Raw genomic sequence first — 20072 nt, 5'->3', positions numbered from 1 at the left:
ACAATAATAGATTTCCGTTAGTAATTATAAGGAGGAAATCTAGGTCGTTTACCCTTTTTTTAAATTCGTTAAAGCGATTATACGCTCTATCGACCTATACTTAGTTTTATAATACGAATTCCTCCTCTATAATTATCGTTACTAGTATTTTATATAGCTCTTACGATTATAATTACGTTAATAATACCCCTCGCTTATAAAAGAATCTATTAACTACTTTCGTAATTCCTAGGCTTACGCTCGCGAACTATTTATCTAGTTAGTAACTAAGGTTATCTACAATTTTATAAAATAGGGGTTACCCCTATAGCCCCTTTTTTTCGTAAACCTTAGTTAAATAGATTAATACCGCGTTAATTTACTTATTATTAAGCTAATTTACGACTTTATATATCCACGTTCCCTAATAATCTAGGTTAATATTTACTTACTTATAAAAGATTAGGATTCTATTTAAAATCGGGTTTCGTCCTCTTCTTTTTTACTTTAACTTACTAAGGGTCGTGCTCTAGCTTATATTTATATTAGTAATCGCTAGCGTATTTAATCTTAATAAGGATATATTTAATCCGCGCGCGGGTCGTAATAAATCTATACTTTCGCTACTTAACGAATTTATCGGGGTCTAAGAGATTCCCGCTTCCTCTCGCCGTCTCGTAGCTACTCTCGTTTTTACTATTTTTAATAATTACTATTACCTTTCTAAATCGCTAGCTATCGTACTTACTAAGATCCTCCTTTTTATTTAATAAAAAAGGGTAGGTTTTAATAGTTCTTTTTAATAATAATAATAATAAACGTTTATATTACTATAAAAAGATATAGTAATTAGTCTCGGGATCTTTACTAGTTACTAATTTCCGCTATCCCGTACACTTCTAGCCTCTTAAACCTCGTGCTCTTTATAATCTCTAAATAGCTTCTTTAATTAATTTCCGAGATCTATAATACTCTTAGCTTAATACCGTTAGGACCTCTAAATCCCCTCCTCCCTCATTAAACCGTCCCCTATACTATATTCCTAAATAATACCCAGGGGGTAGTTAAGGGAGCTACGAAAAAGTCGTTTAGATCGTAAGCTTAAGGTCGTACTTATAAGATCTTTATAATAATAAACTTTTTTATATACCGTAGATCTCTTAGCTTAATAACTCCTATAAGGTTACTTTCGCCGCTAAGTAAGAATATTTACGTTTAAAAATCCCCTTCTTTAATCGCGCGGTGCTCTTTTATACTATACTTTTACTAATTTAACTAGTTAATTTCTAATCGTAGGCCGGCCGTAGAAAAATCGTTTAATAAAAAAGCTACTCGGGGCGATAGCAAAAGGCTAGTTACTTAAGTAGTTCTATTAATTAACGTAGTTTAATATAATAAACGTCGACCTTTTATAAGTAGTAAAGGGCTATAATTACTTAATTCCGTACGGTATTTAAGAATCGCCTCCTTTTTTATTTATTTTTATAAGGTTAATTAGTATAAATCTCCTATCCCGTACGGTATTAAGAGGTCGTCTTTTCTACGTAGCGAGATACCTTACTAATCTATAATAGTAGAGTTTAACTACTAATTAGTATTAGTATCCCTATTATAGGGTAGTTAGTTCGAACCGTAAGTAATAAAGAGATTAATTAAACTATATAAATATCTGCGTAGTAGGTATAAAAAGGAGGTTCTAACCGTAGGTTAGGCTAGCTACGATAATCGTAAATAGGGCCCCTAATTGGCCCCTGCGCAGTCGGCTGTATGCCGCGGTCGAATTGGACTTCCAATCCGACAGTCGGGTAGACTCTGCATTCCGTATCACCGTATTGTTGACTTTCCTTGCTCTACGCTCGTATGAAGAAAGTGAATGAGTATATGGCCTGCTTCGTTCGATGTTTTCCTAGGCACAGTCTTGTTACAACTCTTGTACATTTTCAGGAGTTTCTCGCCTGATCTGCGATAATCGTCGGGAGCAGTAAGGTGCTGACCCTTGTTGGGAGGGCGATCCTTTAGCGGGATCTTGAGTAAGGGCTGTGTATGTTGATTAAGTTTACATGAGTAGCAACAGATTTGGAGGACACGCTTACGTTACCAAGGGCTCAACGTTAGGAGTATGATTGGGGATATCAAGGTCTAGCATCTGATGTAGCGACATATCCTCTGAGGCATGCTTTTGGAGGTTTGTCATATTTCAAAATAATTTCGAGTTCAGTGCTGTCGTCAACTTCTCTCACTCGTCTGTCCGAGACCCCAGCAAGGTCGAATGGCGATGACGCTACCTCTGCACATGGCACGTAAGTCGGAGTAATCTTCATATGTTGTCTTGAATGGTTGAAACGCGGGACCGAGCGAGATTCCCCGATGTTATTACTACAATCAGTCACTTGTGCTACTTTGAAAAGCGCCTATTGGACATTGTATCTTTGAAGTTAGCTGCGCGTCAATCACCGGGCTCGCAAGCGGTGAGTCCAGTGGTGTCTAAGGTAGAGCAGTGCAAAGACTGGACTTGATATGGCGTGGAGAGTTGAGAGTTCATGCATTTACAGACGCAATCGCTACGCAAGCTCCAAAATTCCGGGCACTTGTGGGAGATAGCGCGTGGAGACTGGACCTAATGAAGTACCATTCACATTGTCCTCGTACGTTCAATCTATGTTCAACTGATGGGGAAACCTCCAAATAATCCCAGTCTGTGAAATCCTTCCAGCTTATACTAAAAAAAGGCATTTTGATTCGAAGTATCTTGCCTTCTGAATGAGAGATCTTTCATGGCCAACCCATACATCTATGGGTATCGATGAGAACTGAATCCTTATGCTCGGTCACTCGGTAAGTAAGTAAAATTTGAGCTCGTGGTCCGACAGACGACTGTTCACCATGGCAAGATTGCTTTGCTTCGCGCGCTACTTTTCATTTGGACCTCCTAGAGGTGTCCGTCTTGGACAGCCTACTTTGGCAAGCACAGGCTAGTCAGAAGACGTGTAATGCCACTGCCTCTTTTCGAAGAATTTGATGACACTCGATCTTCAGAAGTCTTCTGAAATGACCTATGATGAGACGGCCTTCGTCGTCTCCATGCTACTGTCCGGTATCTCATCAAGCCCAAGCATCATGAAGTGGCATCGAGGCCCGTTGGTATTTGTGTCTGCCAGTAGAGAGACTGGATGAATGGGCAAAGCGGCTGCGCTCCCTTGGTGTCGTAGGTAAGCCCGATGATCATTGCTAAAGTGTGCACTTTAGCAAGTGCTTGTCAGATGCGGGCGGTATTGAGCAAAAGACCTGGACTCTGTACTGCATTAGCTGCCTGCTAAGGTAGGCATATAGAAGAGAAACAAGTTAAGCAGTCGCTTCGAGCATGGATCTTACCGCCAGTGGCAAACCTTCCAGCTTCATACGTCTCTATTCAGAGAGTCGGTGAAGGTAGTCACCGAGTAACATTACGTCGAATGCTCGGTGCGCGTCACCGTGAGTCCGACACTGGCATTGCGCAACCAGAGCAAATGCTGGGGGCGATGAGCGATTCAGGAGGTGAGGCCGTAAAATCAAAACATGACGAGAATAAGATGGCATCACAAAGGGAGAGGAAGGCATTTTGAATGCATCTAGCGATCCCACGAGGTCTCGTAGAAACCTCCGTCATTGTCAGCGAAGACGATGTTCTCAACCGCTTAAGAGGGTCTCACAGGTTCCAACCACCGTCCGACGTTATCGCCAGCTATGTTATGACTGTCCTTTGCGATGTCAACTCCAGCTTCTGACTTAGCAATGGTCTCGTAAAGTCGGCGTCATTCGTCCTACCATTGGTCGCCGTCACCATGAGCAAAGAAGGATAGGGCACAAGAAATGTGAGTGCCATCGTTCAAGCGTTGTACAGTGTACAATCTACAGAGCAGGCCGCAACATCTCAGAGAAAGTAGGGTCGCGAGTGCTGCGAATGCTGTTGAAGCTTATGATTACCAATAAAACCGCCGAAGATCAGTACTAGCATTGTGCATACTGATATGATTCAAACAATCATTTTACCATGCTCCTTGGGGTTGTTAGAATACCACTACCGGTGCCTATAATCCTAGAAGATGGGGTCACTGAATAAAGCAGCGATTTGAAAAGTCACTGAGCGAGAATGCTGGCTAGTACTATATGGACGCCCGGTTACAGAAGAATTGCAATACCTCCAGCATCTCATATGTTTCAACCTCAGTCTCGACTATGCTCATCCGCAGCTCAATGTGAAGAGTAAAGTGTTCAGCAAGGTCTGCTGCACTCGCGACAAATGAGCATTCCTGTCTGAGGACCGCGACTCCGGAGAGACCACCAAGCTCGGGTGGACTGTGGACTAAGGTATCTTAAGCTTTCGCGGACCTCGCCAATGACAGGAGCACCATTTGCCCATTTTGAGAACCAATTTGTTTGTCTACTCGTTAAAACGCTTTGTGTAGGACGAGGCGGCGATCGAAGATCGAGTTTTACAGGGCAAGGGCGGATTATGAGGGGTGGTGGTAAATCATACCAACTTCAAAGTCGATGAAGTCCACAAAGTTGACTGGAAAATAATTTCACGATAAGAATATTTCATGAACGTCCGTGTTTCAGAAACACTCGTCTTCTCTTTGAATCTCACATCCAGTGGCTTATTCCAGAATTCGCTTAACAAAGCCGGGGTCAGGAAGCGGAGGCTGTCAACCGGCCGCGATGTACGCTAAATTGGGATGGCAACGGCGCGCAAGCTTCTGGCGGCGCACTGAGAGTGGGAATAAAATCCAATCTTAGAGATTAGGCAACTCGTTTCCTTGTTTTAGTGCCGATGTCCAAGTTCAACTTCAAGTTAGCCAAGTAGCGTGTTGACGATGTGTTGAGTGTAGGCCGTTGGCAGTACAATGCTTTTGGCTGTCGAGGCATTAACCATATTGGCTATTGTCTCAGTCCTACCACCGACATCCACGTTGATAACACAGTTCAAGCAGTCCGCTCCGTGTTCTTCGATACTCTATGAACCTTCATAGCTTTCTATAACGCTCTTCTCGGCCTATTCTCATCTCAGTCGAGTTGGGCTCGGTCTGGTTTAGTCTGGCCTAGGGACCCACCAGCTGTCAACGGGGTACCTCCTTCTGCTTGTGTCGCCTGACGCTGGTTTTGGTCTCAGAAATGAGAGGCAATCTTCGCTTGGATCCTGCCGTTCTGCTCCTTGGAGAACAGGGGAAAACGAAAGCATGACAGACTGATGTTTGCGTGCGGGGGGAGAAAAAGAAAATAAGCAAAATTAAAAGGAAAGTACGATTAGGGGGAAGGTGGATTCTACGCTATGAATCTTATATTCTGGGGCTGCAAAACACTGCGGAAGATACCTGAATTAGTAAGAAACAGACCTGACTGGTAGTTGAAAGCGAAGCGTTTAGTTAGAAAAAACAACGGACTCGGTGCTAGTGCCAAAACCTTTACACGGGCAGCGCTTATACCTATTTAAATTAATTAAATAAATAAGTTAAACAAATAGTTAAATATAGGAATTTTAATAAGTTAAATAATTAAATATCGTGAGGCCCTATATTTAATATATTTAATTAAATATAAGGTCGCTTAGAAAAAAGAAAATCCGGGGCCGGGCTAATTAAAAATCGATATTCTTAACTATACTTTATAAAAGTTTATAATTAGGAATATAAATACTTAGAGCAGGATTCGAACCCGCGACTCTTTACTTACGATTATAAGTTCGGTATTATACTACTTAACTAAATAGATTATTAATAATTATTATAAAAAAAAAAGCCTAAGTATTATAAAGCCCTAAATTTAGTATCCTATTATATTTAAGAATCTAAAAAACCTTTAATACCCCTTTTTTTTAATATTAATAAAACTAACGAAGTTACGTATTACTATTTCTAACCCTTTATAACTATTATAATTATTATTAATATTAATTAAATTATATATTAATTAATTTACTATATTATAATTAATTAATTAGTAATAAGTCGTACGATTTTTAGTACGTAGTTATTATTTTAGATTATTTCGTAACTATAGACCCTAATTAACGCTAGTTTTATATTATTAACTAATTTTAATAATTATAATAACCTCTTTACCTTTTTAAAAATAATTTAAAAAGGGAGGACTTTTATTAATAACGATTTAATATTATAAAAGGGCATAAGGCTAAGGAAGTCGTAGATCTACTTAGAGGGGGTCTTTATTTAAGAGATCTACGATAGAAATATTTAAAATAAAGTTTTTTAGTTTTATCGTTATTATAACGAAATAGGTATTATTATTTATTTTAAAATAATAACTACGAGCTTAGTAACGGCTTATTTAAAGTTAAAATACTAAATAATAGATCTAAGCTCTAGCGAGTTATTATATTTATTAAAATCTTTTAAATACGACTTTATACTAAAAAGATAGAAACTTATTTTTAATATTATTATAAAGGGCTAAGTAATAAGAATTAAGGAATTAGTAATTAGGTATATTATTAATAATAATAGCCTATTTATAACTTTTTATAATCCTTACCTCCGGGCCCTTTTTTATTAATTAGATTATAATATTATTAACGAACTCTTATTATTATATAGAAATATAAGAAAGGAGCTAAGTAGGATTTTTACTAAAAAAAAAGATATAATTAGAGTAGAAATCTAGAGGTTAATAACAAAAGTCTATTTATTATTTAATTTATAGACTTTACTAACGCGGAATACTATTATCGCTATTTTTATTTATTTTTTAAACTATACTAAGTAATAGATATAATATTTTATTACTTTATAATAATAGTATAATACTTACGATAGGGCTAATATTACTTAGATTATAAAATTAGTAATAAATAACTAGGAATTAGGTAACTAAGTCGGAGTAGTTATTTATAATAATATTTTAAATAATAATACTTACTTAGGTTATTTATATTTTATATTATCTTATACTTATATTTAAAAAAATATTTTTAACTAGAGGATAAGGTACTATAGTTATATTCTTAACCTCGTTAATAGGGCCTTTTTATTTAGTAATAATAAAAAGGTATCTAAATAAAAATTAAATATATTAATTAATACTACGTAATTTTAAAAAGATCTTAACTTTTAGTATATAAGGGGCCCTATTAATAAGCTTCGGAACGTTATTAAATTTATTTACTTATTATCTTAACGATATAAAGCCTTTTTTAAAATTAGTAATAAGACCGATAAGAATAATATATTTACTTTTTTTAAGGAGTTATTATAAGAGCTTATATTAATACTTAATAACGATATAAAGTAGAATTTAATATATTTTATAATATAGCGCTCTTTATAAAAAAGAAAGTAGATCTATACTTTTTTAATAACTAGTTAAGCTTATAAAGATCTAAAATAACGGATCCTTATTAAGGACATTCTTAATAATAATAATTAGTAATTACTAGCCGAGCTAAAGGCGGTACTTAAGCTACTTTATTTTTAAATAATAAGATACTAGGGCTGGGGTAAAGGAAATAGTTATAGCTATTTATAAAAAGTAATAGTAGGTCTTAAGTACCTTATTAACTATTTTAAGGAGTAAAAAAAGTTATATAATAAACTTTTTAAAAAAGAGATAGATTTTATAGCTTTTTAAATCGTAATATTATAATCGTAGTTAATATAAGTAATACTATTTCGTTAGCAGTTAGCTCGTTATTAATTTATATTTTAACCTCTTTTTTCATTTCTAACTTTAAATAATATCCCTTATTATATTTAATCTAAATATATACTTAGGGAGCGGGTAAAGCTACTTCTTAATAATAATTTTAATTTACGAGGATATTTCTAATTATTAGTTATTAATACTTAGTGAGTCCTTAATAAGTATTATATTAAGTTAGGCAACTCTCGGCTCTATATTATAATAATTATTCTTTATTTTAAGTAAGAATTAAAATAGCTAAAAAAGAGGTAGGATATGCCCGAGTAGAGCTATTAGCTATTTAATATAAAAAAGGGATTTTATAATTACTAATAAAAATAATATATAAACGAGATAGTAAGTCCTCCTCCTTTATTACGATAGTTATAAGCTATTTTTAATACCCTTACGATTTTAGAGAGTATTATAAAAGATTCGTAGTACTAGTAATAGTTAATATTTTAAATAATAAACGTAGTAATTAACTACGCGCCTAAGCTTAATTAATATTATTTATAAATTATCCCTTAGCCGGTCCTTAACCTAATTTAATAATAAATTAACTATTAGCTAACCTATTTAACGTTAAGTAAGCTTGCGCTTAATATTTTTATAATCCCTATAATAGTAATAAATTACGAGAGAATATTTAGCCTTATAAAGTTAACTTTAACCTTATAGCGATTATTAATAAGATCCTCTATACTAAAGGAGGTTTAATATTTTAAGAACTAGCTTTGTAGCGGTATTATAAAAGTAAGAGGTTAATTTTTTAATTAAAAGAGCTAATCGAGGTAAAGTCTATAAGTTAGTATTATAAGGACTTTCGTAATAGCTTTATTTAATTCCCGATTAGGAAATTAGTTAAATTTATTAATTAATTATTAAATAATTCAATATAGCGCGAGAAATGAGCTAAATAATTAAATACGAACCTTATATTTAATTTATTTATATGGGTATAAGCGCTGTACACGGGAGTATAGCATTTTCTCGCTGCGTAACGAAAGTAATGCTCGGCTCAGAACGGCAAGAAAACGGAATTGAAGTGAAATTGCATCCAAATTGAAGTATGCAAAAACGAGAGCCGTCTTATGGTATAAGGGTTCGGACTTATAGAGAACAGTTACGTGATGTGTTGGAAGTGAGGAAAGCAAGAGACGAATCTGCAAAGGTCTGGTTTCTCAAATCTTACCAGGCCGAGAACAGAAAGAAGGCAGGTTAGTAAGCTCCTTTAAATAGAATGTAATGGAACGAAGGGCTTAACGTCTAGTAAGATAAAGAAGGAGTGTCATAAAACGAAGAAAGAGGTGCTGTTCTTACTAAAGAGTGGCTCAAGACCTTAAGCGGACATTTATCTCCATCTCTCAAAAGTCTAGAAGCGGAAACAATAGCCAACAAGTAAAAGAACCCATGTTGTAAGCTATGTATAGTAAAGAGTCCCTAAGAAACCTTGGAAGTGCCGAATAGATGAGCAGGGCACTCCTATAGTACTACTAAAGAGAAGCCAAACCTCCAACGCAGCTTTCAGGAGTGAAATATAGGAATCTAGCTAGTTAATACAAGCCGATATTTACTAAATATTAGTATCCCTATTATAAAGTAGTTAGTTCGAACCGTAAGTTAATAAAGAGATTAATGAAACTATATAAATATTTACGTAATAAATATAAAAAAGAGGTTCTAACTATAGGTTAAGCTAGCTATAATAATTATAAATAGGGCCCCTAATTAGCCCTTATATAGTCGGCTATATGCTACTATCGAATTAGACTTCTAATCCGATACTAGTCGATTATAATAAGCTAATACCTAAATTAATTAAGTCCTCTAAGGTAGAAATTTCGTTCTCTAATCGCGTTCTAGAAGAACGCAAATCGAATATAGAAAAGCTTACAGGATTATGCTCTAGGTTTTGTTAAAGTATTAAAGGGAATAACTGGTTCTGAGAGAATTGGGCTCTTTAGCGTAAATACTCAGGCGGGCAAGGCCCGCTAGGAAAGAGCCTGCTTTGTTAGTCACCTTGACCAATCCATATTTCAATGACCTGATGGAGGAGTTGAGGAATGTGGGCTAGCCGGCCTCGAGTTCAAGTTCCAAATTCTAATAATCCCCCAATTCCTTGGGAGTCGATCTGTGCAAGAAAGCGGTCTTGCCTAGGAGACATCACTTCCTTTGGAAACCCTTTTCTAAAAAGTTCGGTTCAGCTTTCATAATGGCTTTCTGCCCCCGGACAACACCTACATACAATTGCTGGGTTAGGAATTCAAGACATATTTGCAAAGAATGAGGCCACAACCGTAGAGCAACAGCAGGAGGGAGACAAAAGAGCCACGATTCGAGCCCTATGCTGGACCATTAGGTGAGCAAGTGGAAATTCGAAAACCTGGTTTCAGATTAAGTCCTCGGCCTCTAACCTTTCCTGATCTACCCGTTGCCAGTCTAGTGGGTCCGACCTTTTGCACATGCAAAGACTGGGAAAAGGCAGGGGGTTGAGATAACTACCATATCAAGGGCAGAGCCCACTCAGATATAGAAGCACACAAATTGGCAGCTTCCCTGTAATAAGAAAAGAAATTCTAATCAAGCATGCAGTTGACGAAATCTAGACGTCAGTCATTGTATGATCTTCGTGCCAATCCCATCAACATTCCTTCTGAGAAAGGAAGAAATATTGATGCTCGAGGACTATGAGGAGTCGGGAAATTGTCAAATCGTCGTACAAGTTTCGAATCCTTGCACAATCAGGGGGAAAAGTGAGGTTGCTGGACCGCAAAACTGCCAGCCACTTGTTTTGTTGTCAACTGAGCAGCCCCAAAAACCTCATCACCTCTAATATCCATGCCAAGGGCTAAAGCGAACCCGACGATAGGTGCTTCGTTTACCTCTTCGATGCAAAGATAGTACAACAAAAAGTATGTGGGATAATATCTTGCTCAGGAGTTATGAAGATGACTCCAGCACCACTAACACTCTCTCCGCTGACTCGTTGAGATGTCTAGCCCATGGAGCTTTGATCTGCATGATTTGTGCCGGAATGTTGTGTTCCAGGGAGCCACTATCGTCGGCGGGGAAGGAGGCCAAGAAATCAAGGGCAGCATATAATTCGTAGCTTAATGCTAGTAAAACGTCTCAAGACAGACGTGATCATAAGACAGACGTGGGCATGAAACGGATATCAAACTAAAATTAGACGTCTTAGGAAAGACATATACGTAAGATAGGCAGAGTCTTAAGACAACTCTAGTCTTAAGACGACATTCTAGGAGAAAGTAAAAACGTATACGTAAGATACACGTAGTCTGAAGACGAACATAAGGTAGTCTCAAGACGGACGTAGTCTTAAGATGGACGGATTATAAGACGGATGGACTCTTAAGACGGAAAAGTTTTTATGATAGATAGATTCTTGAGACTAAGAACTTCCAGAGACGGATGACCCCTTGAGACGGGCGGAATATTCAGATAGATAGATTCTTAAGTAGGACGAAGCTCTAATACGTACGAAGTCTAGGATCTAGGACGGACGAAGCCTCAGACGAACAAACTCTTAAGACGGACGAGGTCTTAAGACAGACGAAGTCCTAAGACAGAGCCCTAAGACAGACGCAGTCCTAAGATAGACGAAGTCCTAAGACAGACGGAGTCCTGAGACAGATAAAGACTTGAGACAGATAAGGATCTGAGACGGACGGAGTCCTAAGACAGGCGGAGTCCTAAGACAGGCGGAGTCCTAAGATAGGCGGAGTCCTAAGACAGACGGAGTCTCAAGACGGACTTGATTCTACATTCTCTCAGTAAACTCCTTAAGCGAGGAGAATGGGTGATGAAGTTTAGCCGTTTGCATGACCTCAACGTGTCTAATCCGGAACAATGTCTCAGGATATATTGTCTCAGGATATATTGTCTCAGAGAGTTGCTTCGGCTGAACGGCTGTGTTGTGCGCCTTGTGTTGAAAGATGGTCGAGAACTGCTACTTCACCAGAGAGGGGTCATAATGGACATAGAAAGAGTCTCGAACAAGTCAACCGTCAACTGTTTCAATAGAATGGCGAGCAAGACGAACGTCGAGGAAGTATGGCACGACTACTGGCTGTGTAAGAAGTTGGGAGGCCCCTTGGCTGGTCTCTTCGAGTGGAGACGAGCGACATCACGAGCTGAAGCCAGACGATGGGCCTCTGCATGATATAGAAGACGAGCACAGAGTCTCCGACGAGCACGAGTTCCAATACACGTGCATCATCATGAATGTCTTGAGGGTACGAGAGGTCGATGTAGTACTCGACTGTGCATCATGATGCCAGCGTGATGAAGAAGGATCCTCGGCAACTCCAAGAGCATATTGACGATGTGGTGGACTAAGGTTCTCGTGTAGTTAAACAACGCTGCGTCCGTTGGAAAGACCGTGAGATCCTTGACTGCATCGGGGCCATCCGAGATCTTAGACGCGTACGGAATGATCGATATTCTCGTCAACGATAAGCGTCAGTCGATGAACCCCGACCCGCTGGACAACAAAAGGACGTACCTGTTCATCTGGTAGTCGGCGTACGAGTACTGCGTGAAACACAAAGCCATTTTGTGGGTCAGGTCGACCGGCATCTGTGTCGTCCACGCGGGGTCCATCATGGATAGCAGAAAGGTCGTCGTTGATTCCACGGCGTTTCATTGGGCTCTGGGCGCGAGAAAGTGCATAAGGTACTACGTGGCAATGGGCCTCACCGGGCTGATAGGGGAGAAGACTTTTCTCTACGATACCGAGCACCCAGACTCCGTTGACAAGCTAGAAGCGGACATGTTCATGACGACGTTCTCGTGAATGCATGAGGAGTTTCGCATGTTCATAAACTTCTTCTTGCGTGTGGTTGAGACAGGCTTGAAGAGGGTTGCACGTCTCGGAGGCCTACACCGGGACACTGATCGAGGGCCCAATGTCGACGGACAAGTAGGCGTCGGTCGATAATATGTGCGCGCTCAGCCTATGCATTTCTTTATTTTCGATCTTGTCAGTGTCCCTCATTCTCATGCACTCCGTAGCAATCACGGTGCTGGGAGCCTTGCTGCTGGATCTGATCTTGACATATCCGTCGAGGGCTAGGTGCTCCGAAACATCGCACCACGAGCCACACCTCAACGGTGCGTTCACCAGCTCGATGCCCTTACCGGCGACGGCGTTCTTCATGCTAAGGAATGGAACTCTGGCGAAGGGTGGGAGTCATTGGGTGTTCGGGTAGTCGACCGCCTTCAGGTGCTTCTTGAGTTTCGAAGCCAGGTTTTCGGCGGCACTCAGGGCGTCTCTTCCGTACTGCATCGCCCACAAGTACTCTCACGCCCCTGAGACCGAGCTTGAGACGTCATTCGTCTCGGTTCTGTGGGCTGAACTGGGTATGAACCTCGTCGTCCCATTCTTCACATCGGTGAATTCCCCGTTGTTCATCGCATATGGCACGTTTGACAGGGATATGCACATCTTCATGATTCTGACCTCGTTCACCATGATGGTCGGGCTGTCGATTCTAGGTTGGCAGAATTTTTAGTGAGGAAATCATCGGGGACTTCATTGCAACATCTCAGACCATCTTCATGTTGATGTACCCAGGCAAGGCCATTAGCAGGTACCGACTTGCAGATCGAGCCACTGACGACGCTGCTGCTCGCGTTAGTGTTCACGGAGTTCTGCAAGAAGGAGATTCAAACATCAGTTGACTCGCCCCCAATGCTGCTGGTAGACTAAGGGCGGGAATTCAAGGATATCTCGCGCCCATGCAAGGTTCGTTCAAGCAAATGTCGGGCTACACGTCACTGCACCGCCGCAACAGCCACTTCTGGCCCGGAGCTCTATTTCTCCGACACTTTCCGGAGGAAGGCGTGTCGAACCACCTCCTTCCTGTCTGGAGCGCCTACCTTCTTGAGAGCCAACTTCCCTCCACTGCACCTTCTGCCTTCCCGTTTGTGTTGACTGATTTTTAAAGTCAAAATGACGACTTGAAGAGTGATTTGTCTAATTAGGGAAGAAACGTCTCTGGCGGAATAGCCTTCGTATAGGTGCGGATTACCCGTCAGCGTCTTTGAGACGGCGAGGGGTGCTGTTCTGGTGGGCGAGACTGGAAGATCGTCGGGTCTGCGGCTGCTGCCAAGGATGTTTGGGTGAGAGAGTACAGGAGGTACGAAGGGGTAACTAAGGTATGGCCTCTGTGAGCTTCTCCCCTGCGTCGTATGCCTATTGATAGCAGAATATCCGTCGACACATCAGAGACGGCCAGGGAAGCTGTTGTTGTAGGGTGGATGAGTTAGGTTAGGAAGGTCGTCGGCTTTGCGGTCGCCACCAATGATAGGACGAGTACGAGCGGTACGAGGAGGAAACGAAGATACAGGGCAACAAATACCGGTAAAGATCGTGACAGAGGGTGTGAGGAGCAGAGAACCTTAGATTAAATAGCCAGGAAAGATTTTATTCCATCCATTGTTGGGAATCAAACGGCCGGATATACCCCAGGGAAAAAGAACACGTTGGAAGAAGGTACTATTACCGGCAGAAAAGGGACGTCGGAAGGTGGTCGTGCCGTACTTACACCAAGCGGAGGAATTGCAGGCTCTGCCCACTAACTTCCTCCGTCCACATCTCCAATACGCAGAGGAGTCAAGTTACAATCATTGAATCTCGTACCGGCTGGGACGCACGGAAGTTAAGACCAACATGGGCACTCAGCAGTGGTTGAAGTAAGCGCCCTCTTCCACCACAGGTCAGCTGGGGCATGACCGACAAAAGAAGCGGTTCCGAGCCATCTCACGAGCCCTTTCTCCTGTTTACCTTATTAAGGCCGTCGGGACTGGCAATACTCGTTCCATATGCGCTACCTCAATCTCTCCTCCGTCGACACTGACCAACAGGTTGTCTAGTCTGAAGCCATCGAGACAGCCTTCCACCACACAGACGTCCTTCCGCCCGAGTTCCTCCATGTAAAAGTCACTTCTCCAAACCCCCAGCCGCCACTCCAATCGCCATACTGATCGCTAGAATGTTGGCCGCTAAGAAGATGGCCTCCTTCCGCCGGAAGCTGACCTCGATACCGTGATGTCACTCTAACAAGCTCCTTTCTGCCACAAATTACCTGTGGGAGGAGCTCTTTTTGACAAGTCCTCAATGGCTAGACCATTAGTTCCCAAGGAAGATGTCACTTCGACAAGACCCTCTCTAGCGTCAATTGCTCTGCGCTGGATTTCTTCTGACCGCTCGCTTCGGGAAATTTCCACTTTTAGCACCTCCTTCTGCCGCAAGTTGACGTCGTCCCAGAATTCTCACTTCGATAAGCTATTATCCTGTCAGTATGCTCTGCAGAACGAGCTGCTTTCAATCAGCTCTTCGGGTCTCCAGCATGCCAGACAGCGTCCTTCCGCCAGAAAAAGATTTGGCCGCGGAAAAGTCACCCTAGTAAGCTTTCATCTGCCAGACTTACCCGTGGAAAGAGCTTCACCGAAAACCTTTCAATCGCCAGATCGCTGGCCGTCGCGAAAAGGCTTCCTTTCGCCAGACCTCCGTGAAAGAATCCAACTTTCACCATTCCCCACCGAGAAAGGTTGACTCGCTGCGCGCCCTCCAACACCAGAACCGAGATCCAACAGCTGCCCGAGTCTCCAGCCCTCATCTTTTCCCTTCTAAGGCATCCCTTGGATCTTGAAAAAGCCTCTACCTACCGTCCATGTTCTTTGTTTGCTACTAAAACAGCAGGAAGCCTAGATTTGTTGTTGTTCCCGCGTTTCTGGCTCTTCAGCAACCGGAAGAGGGCTTGATGAACAGAAAAAAGTGCTAGATGTTTCTCTCAGTCGACGGGAAGTTGCCGGACACTTCCAGACGCTTCCACTTCGACGGCAAAGGCCAGCACTCTCAGCACTTCCTTCAGTCACTTCCAGCTTAACTCATTTGACGTGAGTGTCCCCTTGTGCCAGCCCGATTGTAAGTCTCCTTTCTTAGCCACCCCGACCGCAAGTAGTTGGACAAACAATAGAGTACCAGAAGTTTCAATACTTGAACTGACAACAGCACCATTCGGCACTTCTTCAAGCAATTCCTCTTCTGCCAATCCAAGGGCAAGCACCTCCTCCAGCCAATTCGACGGTAAATCACCTCGCTCTGCCACTTCCGGGCAAGGATCGAGTCACCCACGCGTAATGACTAGGAGAAAAGCCTTCCGCCTAATCCTGGCAAACAAGGTGCTTGTGACACGATTCTGAATGTTGCTTGAGGTTGCCGGTGAAGATCTTGATGTTCAGAAAGGCCATTCAGTGACAGGCATGAAGTATTGTCGGCTTACCTCATCCACAGTCAAGAATTGGGCGTTCCGATCCACGGTGTTATGGCCGTATCTGTTTGGCATCGTTTGTTGTCCCGAATTCCAAAATGCGTAAATCCGCTTCGAGGATCGGCCTTGTTCATCCTCCTCCCGCGCATTTTTCCTCATCCCGAGACCTGGTCACTCTATGCTACGCGTGGACGAAGCAAAAATGGCGCCTAACATTTCAGATCCCTTGAAAATCCCTGATCTATATTTACCATGCAGGAGGCTTCTCAGTGAACAAATCCCATGAGCTTGATAGAAGGCGTTGATAGAATCGTGAAAATAAGACCTGCGATGGCTTTTGGCATGTCTGAATATGCGCCTAGAATTGTGTTTATCGCTTTGTCTTCAGAGAGGCATACGCGATCAAGATGACAAAGATGCAAAGATATAACGATACAACGATATAACGATATGTACTTTGTGACGATTGACGCGTGAGGCCGGGGATGAACTGGGCTTGAGTGGTTAGATGCGCGAGCGCGGTGACACTAAGTTAAACGGTGGAATATAAGATCCAGCGACGGGAAGTAACTCGATAGCACATACAGTGTTATTCATATCCCGACCATGTCAGGTAACTTGATTCATTTCTATGACTAAGAGACTGATATTCGAGAATCTGCGAGGCGAAAACAGACGTTAGGTGCAGCTCGAGCGCGGGAAGGCAATTTAAGATTCATGGCAATTTGACACCTGTCGTGATAGCTTCAACCATCCATGGCCTTACCGCACGTCACGTAACCTCGGTTATATAATTACCGAGGCCCACTTTACTTATACCCTCTATATTAGAGCGAGCTTCGTGCCTATTTCCTATTTCTGATAGACAACCGTTCTCTTTATATACGTCGATGCCCCTACAGTGACTATACGATAATACCCCTAAGTTATTTTATTCCCTGCTTCTCAGACGATACGTGATGGAAGGAATGGACGCGTGGAGACGTTACCATCACCAGACCCGGACGAACCAGCGTGAATCCGGGGGGCTCGCGACCCGCATTCTCGACCGTGGGAGGTGCTCCACATTTCTAGTTCTCACTTCGCCGGACATGACACGGAGTATGAATCGGCGTGATTGAAATCTTCCATGATGGAGATAGGCCGTGTGAAAGATTCTGGTGCCGCACCGGGGCAACCAACGAGAATCTTTGCGCCAACGTTGACATGGTCACGGCTCCTGCGATGTAATGATGAGAATCCACCTTGAGCCGTCTATCTCTAAGGAGTCGTGACCTCAGCAATGATACACTATCAATTCGACGCAGACGCAGCTAATACTGCAACGCATATGTCTTGGTTCCACCATTGACGCCGGTTTCCAGCTGTGGCTCGGTGCCATGGTCTGGAAAGGACTATGGTCAACTCTGCACTCCCGAACAACCACATACGACCATACCCATTGGAAAACTCGGGATCCCGTCCGCTCTCCCATAGATAAGCCAATGAGGGCCGGATTAGTAGTTGGGTCGGTGACGACCAGCGAATATCTGGTGTTGTATGTTTTGCTTTTGGTCCCTTGAGTCAATTTCGTGATCCTGCTTTTTGTGGAGAGTTTGGTGATTGTGTAGTTAGGCTGATGTGATGAGCGGTGAACCTGCTGGACCGTTGAAGCAATCACGACACTGCTTGAGTCAGAGATTAAGGTGTTCGGATTCCAAGCAGGCTGTAACAGGTGGCCGGTTTCGAGACAAAGCACTAGACAGATACTGCTGCTCCTCCCAGTCTTTGCCTTCGGACAGTGTGCTCGGTTATGCCATGTATGTGGTGGTGAATGTGATTGTTTTTTTGCTGGCTGGCGCAAAGGATCGACCTTAACGGAATCAGGCGTTCAAGAAAACACCTTTCAGGTGCTTTGTCATGTCCATTGCCCTGGGTCTTGCCTGCCCAAGGTGAATGTTAGATTCTGGGCAGTCGGCAGGAAAGGTGGATCTGGAAGGCGGCCGGGGCCATAAGAACGACCCTTCCACTTACATATCACCACTTCTGAGGAATCGTAGGCTCTGTCGAACAACTTCCTCCTCCTTCCACCTCCGTATGCAGCAACAGACCACCGTTCATTGGTCTTCGTGCCAGCCGAACGACTACCCTGCTGACGTGTCGTGCTATGGCAGTCAAATATCAACACTAACACCAATGACTTTTCTCTTTCCTCTTCAATGTCAGGATGTGCTTCGGCGAAGAACAGACAGCAAATTTACGGCAGAGAGGGAAAGCAAATGGACAAACCAAACAGATAAGAATTTCCCCTCAATTATCTTCTGGCCCAAATACTCACCCCTCCTCAGCGCAGGGCAGACAGCGACTTCCCATCTCCGAGTTGCCTCTTCAGTCTGCACTATCACAATTCGTCGACCGCCACAACCATAATGATCATCATTATTCCCATGAGCCGAGAGTCGGATCTGAGCATCGCCCGACCACGCATCCCCAACGAATCCAGTGCCGTTGCTTTTCTTTAGGCGTGGAGAGAGGGTCGCGAGTGTTGGGCAATTGTTGGCCGCACCCTCACCCGCCCGGCACGAGACTCCGCCGTTGTCCGACTTGTCAATGGCTTCTCCAACAACGGCTTGGATGCTCAGGTTTCCCGATGTGGGTTCCAGTCATCCCCAATCAGTCCACCCCACGAGAATGCAGGGTCGTCTCCCTCCTTCATTGTTTCGGCTGATGCCGATATCATTCAAAAGTCCGGGGAGCTTGAAAAGAATGACCGCTGCTTCCAGGCTCCAAGCATCGAAGTTCAGGATAATCAAGGCCTTTCTGGCGTTGTTACCGGCCTTCCCTATTCTTTGCAGTAGATTGCTGAAACAGCCATAGGTGACCAGAGACGAACCCGACACCCTCACAAGCTCGGTAGAGACTACCAGTAACTGAGATGAATGCCGACCGATTTCAGGTCGTGAACTGCGGCATGCCACACAATAAGGGACATTGGTCAAGGAAAGGGCAGGCCGAGGCTCATACGAGCTCTGTGGAGGCTACCGAGATGTTGAGCAATTGTATTCATGTTGATGGTGATGTCGCGGCGGACGATAAGGGAGATAAGGGCCACTTTTAAGGGAAAGCAATTGCCAGCATGAAGTTCTGAAGGCATATGTTTGCATTCTAACGCAGATCGTGACACACTCGCAAAGGAATTGGGATCGGGAAACGAATGAACGATGCATCTTGCTCGTCAACGTAGTGGGAGTAGATGGTACTTTGCTACGCACAACGTATTTTTCCCTGAAGAGCTTGTGGTTAGCTCTTGATTCTCACATTTCGGGAATGTGCCCATCTCCGATCCGGTTTCGTGGTGTCGTCGACAAAGGTGCCTTCCTGCCACAATTTAGATCTACAACTGCGCGCGTTGACGTCTGCAGATGTCATTCCTTGTATGCATGCCATGCTGATTGAAAGGTCCAACATGCCATAGAATTATGGAGCAGACTGCATCCCAAATCGTGGTGCTGCGAGATCACAGTTGGAATCTTGACGCGATCATACGAATACACGAAACCTCCACCACCTCCTTCTCCTCCTGGTCCAGAACAACTGTGGATAGTCCCTTCTGGAGTTGCGTCTTGATTGGCCTTCTTTATTTGAACCGAACCTTTGTTTTTTGTGGCCTCAAGACACCTTGAACGCGGAAGCCAAAGCCTGGGGATCACGACATCCAGTTATATAAGACCATTGTTGATGACCGATCAAGGCCTTTTGATTGAATAAATGACTTTAATAAGTTGACGAAACAATAAACACAGAACATGTAGTACTTGGGTGGGAAGGAAAACCCTGCCGATACGGCCCATTAGAAATGATCAGCGCTTATACCCAAACAAACAAATCAAATATGAGGTTCATATTTGATTGTTTGATAAATTTGACAAATATTTGATTGATTTGACTGATAAGTTATCATAGAGTGAAGCTGAATACTAGACGAGTAAATGGTATAGTTAGTGGATGCGGCGCCGTAGGCGACGAATTTTTTGGGGCGGCTCCACTCTAATTCCGGAGGTCCGGTGTTCGAATCCGGGTCCGGGCGGCCCCTTTTTCCGTATTTTCTCGGTATATTATTGGTATATTCGGGTCCACCCTTAG

General features: G+C 42.7%; 3 protein-coding genes across 3 annotated transcripts; 2 read left to right on the top strand and 1 right to left on the bottom strand.

Annotated features, from left to right (window-relative positions):
* Positions 1-11698: 11698 nt before the first annotated feature.
* Positions 11699-12469, top strand: CLUP02_18411 (uncharacterized protein; the record flags this gene model as incomplete). The annotated part of the gene is made up of 4 exons (XM_049297313.1): positions 11699-11747; positions 11818-11909; positions 12026-12189; positions 12241-12469. The coding sequence occupies 4 exons, from the start codon at positions 11699-11701 to the stop codon at positions 12467-12469; spliced, it is 534 nt and encodes a 177-aa protein (XP_049138537.1).
* Positions 12470-12553: 84 nt separating this feature from the next.
* On the bottom strand, positions 12554-12832 carry CLUP02_18410 (uncharacterized protein; the record flags this gene model as incomplete). The annotated part of the gene is made up of 1 exon (XM_049297312.1): positions 12554-12832. The coding sequence occupies one exon, from the start codon at positions 12830-12832 to the stop codon at positions 12554-12556; it is 279 nt and encodes a 92-aa protein (XP_049138536.1).
* A 7102-nt stretch (positions 12833-19934) lies between these two features.
* Positions 19935-20072, top strand: CLUP02_18409 (uncharacterized protein; the record flags this gene model as incomplete). The annotated part of the gene is made up of 1 exon (XM_049297311.1): positions 19935-20072. The coding sequence occupies one exon, from the start codon at positions 19935-19937 to the stop codon at positions 20070-20072; it is 138 nt and encodes a 45-aa protein (XP_049138535.1).

The sequence above is a fragment of the Colletotrichum lupini genome, chromosome 11, assembly GCF_023278565.1.
Source record: "Colletotrichum lupini chromosome 11, complete sequence".
Taxonomy (NCBI): domain Eukaryota; kingdom Fungi; phylum Ascomycota; class Sordariomycetes; order Glomerellales; family Glomerellaceae; genus Colletotrichum; species Colletotrichum lupini.
This window is presented reverse-complemented; position numbering and strand designations above follow the sequence as displayed.